This window comes from Arachis ipaensis, chromosome B6, assembly GCF_059453495.1.
Source record: "Arachis ipaensis isolate K30076 ecotype BB chromosome B6, ASM5945349v1, whole genome shotgun sequence".
NCBI classification, from domain to species: Eukaryota; Viridiplantae; Streptophyta; class Magnoliopsida; order Fabales; family Fabaceae; genus Arachis; species Arachis ipaensis.
Genome location: NC_142441.1, coordinates 16,940,784 through 16,943,177, shown reverse-complemented (window position 1 = coordinate 16,943,177; position 2,394 = coordinate 16,940,784). Strand labels below are relative to the sequence as shown.

The following is a 2,394-nucleotide window of genomic DNA, read 5'->3' as shown; positions in this document are numbered from 1 at the left end:
TCAACCTATAAGCGGGTATTATTATATGTTTAATCAAGGCAAGAGGCACGAGTGGTAACCATTATTCTCTAAACGGTAACAACATACAAATAGTTACGTTACTAATTAATTAACTCAACAGAACGTAATAAGCTCCTTTCCTTGCGCCCTCAATCACCCAAAACCTGAAAGGTGGCATATGCCATCCACGTATTCAGTTTTTTCCGCTCTAACTAAATATAATTAACCAGATAAATGACTCGGGAATTTTATAGATATAAAAGAGAGATAGAGAGGAAACAAGAGATAGCATTTTCATTTTGGCGCGCACTTTCGGGGGAGAGTGCGTGGTTTGTGACCACCACACTGACGATCGAACACGGCCAGATCCACCGCCTCCCCCGTCACACGCCACCACTAATTATAATAATCCGTGCGTCGCATATATATCAAAACAAAATCATAAAATGTCGGTTGCAGCTCCGTTTCAGCTCCTAGAAATAAACATCATATCGGCGCAGGATCTTGCACCGATTTCGAAATCCATGCGAGCCTACGCGGTGGCGTGGTTGAACCCTGAACGCAAGCTAGCCACGCGGGTCGACGAAGTAGGTCACACCAACCCAACGTGGAACGAGAAGTTCGTGTACAGGGTTGATGAAGACTTCCTCAGCAACGAAAATTCCGTTATCATGATCGAGATCTACACCAATGCATGGCTTCGCGATGTTCTCGTCGGCACCGTCGGGGTCCTCGTCAGCAACCTCATCCCGCCCTCCTCTCGCTCCGGGAACCGCAAGCCAAACCTCCGATTCGTCGCGCTTCAGATCCGAAGGCCCTCCGGTCGCCCTCAGGGGATCCTCAACATCGGCGTCACGCTCCTCGATAGCACAAAGAGGAGCATGCCTATGTATTCCGAACTCAGCAACTCCGCCGTCGGTTATTGGGATCTGAAGGACCCTAAGAAGATGACAAGACACCAAAACGACGACGCCGAGAGCCAGGACAACGGTATCAACGATCAGAAGCTCTTGACGCTGCAGAGATGCCAGAGCGAGAAGAACGATTCAACAATCAACGATTATACCTACCAAGGAGCGGGCCAAAACTTCTACGCCCACGACGGACACGACGAGTCGGAGTTTCTCACTCTGCGGAAGGGCACACCAATTGTGAACTTAAACGGTTCGTTGTGTTCGGATGTAGGTCCGTCGCCATCGGTGGTGGCGGCGGCAATAGCAAAAGGATTGTATCCGATGCCGGCACTGCCACCGAGATCGGCAGAGAGTTCGGCGATCGACGGTTGGACAGGGAATAGCAACTCGGAAGTAGGGATGAGGACGAAGATTGAGAGATGGAGGATTGAGCTTACCCCTGCTTACGATCTGGACCATCAACAATCGGCGCCTCCATCGGAAGTTAGTGAAGAGTTTGAGGTGAAGAAATACAAAAGCTCTAAGCGCGGTGTAGGTAAAACGCCGGGGAGGCGGAGTAGCATAGGCGGGAACCGGCAGCAACAGCAGCAGCAGAAAGGGTTGTTTTCGTGCTTCGGGACGGTGTTTGGGTGTGAGATCTCAATTACTTGCGGAGGCAAACGGAAGAAGAGGCATCAGGGTGGGAAGAGCCACGTAATAAGTGGATCAGAGCTCACTTACGATGAATCATCTCAATGCAGAGATTGATTAATTAATTAATTTGTTAATTAAATTAAACAGGGTCAGGTATTACTTTAATTAATTATTAATTGATTAGCTACTCTGGAGATTAGTATCGTGTGCGATGCAGGAGCAGCCCCCCCTCGCGTGACGTGCATGGTAGTAGTGGGATTATTGTACGTAGGCGCTGTAAATTGCGATCCGCAATTTTGATTCATTATTGGTTGGATGTATGTAGATGCAGCAGAAGAAGGTGTAGCTTCGTTAGAGAGGATATCAGATTCTTTTTTCCCTTTTAATTTTTTTTAATTAACTTTTCTGTTAACAAGTGTATATTTGCATTCCATGGAATGGATTATATATACTGGAGTTTGTATACCCGATTATCTTCAATGAATAATTTCTTTTATTTATTGGAACTTTCATATTCTATTTAAGTCTTGTTAAATTTAAGAAAAACTCAAGAATTAGTAGAAGTTATTATTTTTAGTCAATATTTTTAGTTATTAGTTTAATTTTTTTAGTCTAATAATTTAATGTTGTATTTTTAATTTATATTTTTAAATATTATTGACTAACTACTAACTAAAAATAATAAATTATGTTTTACATGTATCTATTTATTTTCAGTTGCGCTAATCCTTGAAGCTAAATAAAAATATTTTTTAAAGTAAAGAGATTGATATATAAAGAAGTAAAATAATATTTTAATCATTTCTAAATTTATAATTTTTATTATTTGTGAGTTCACCATTTTAAT

The 2,394-nt window shown here is 42.6% G+C and overlaps 1 protein-coding gene across 1 annotated transcript; it reads left to right on the top strand.

Annotated features, from left to right (window-relative positions):
- Positions 1 to 280: 280 nt before the first annotated feature.
- On the top strand, positions 281 to 2,047 carry LOC107646443 (Calcium-dependent lipid-binding (CaLB domain) family protein). The gene has a single exon (XM_016350626.3). The coding sequence runs from the start codon at positions 447 to 449 to the stop codon at positions 1,659 to 1,661; it is 1,215 nt and encodes a 404-aa protein (XP_016206112.1). The 5' UTR covers positions 281 to 446; the 3' UTR covers positions 1,662 to 2,047.
- The last annotated feature ends 347 nt before the right edge of the window (positions 2,048 to 2,394 follow it).

Excerpts from the sequence above, each read along its gene's own strand:
- LOC107646443 (XM_016350626.3), top strand. The coding sequence starts at position 447 with ATGTCGGTTGCAGCTCCGTTTCAGCTCCTAGAAATAAACATCATATCG.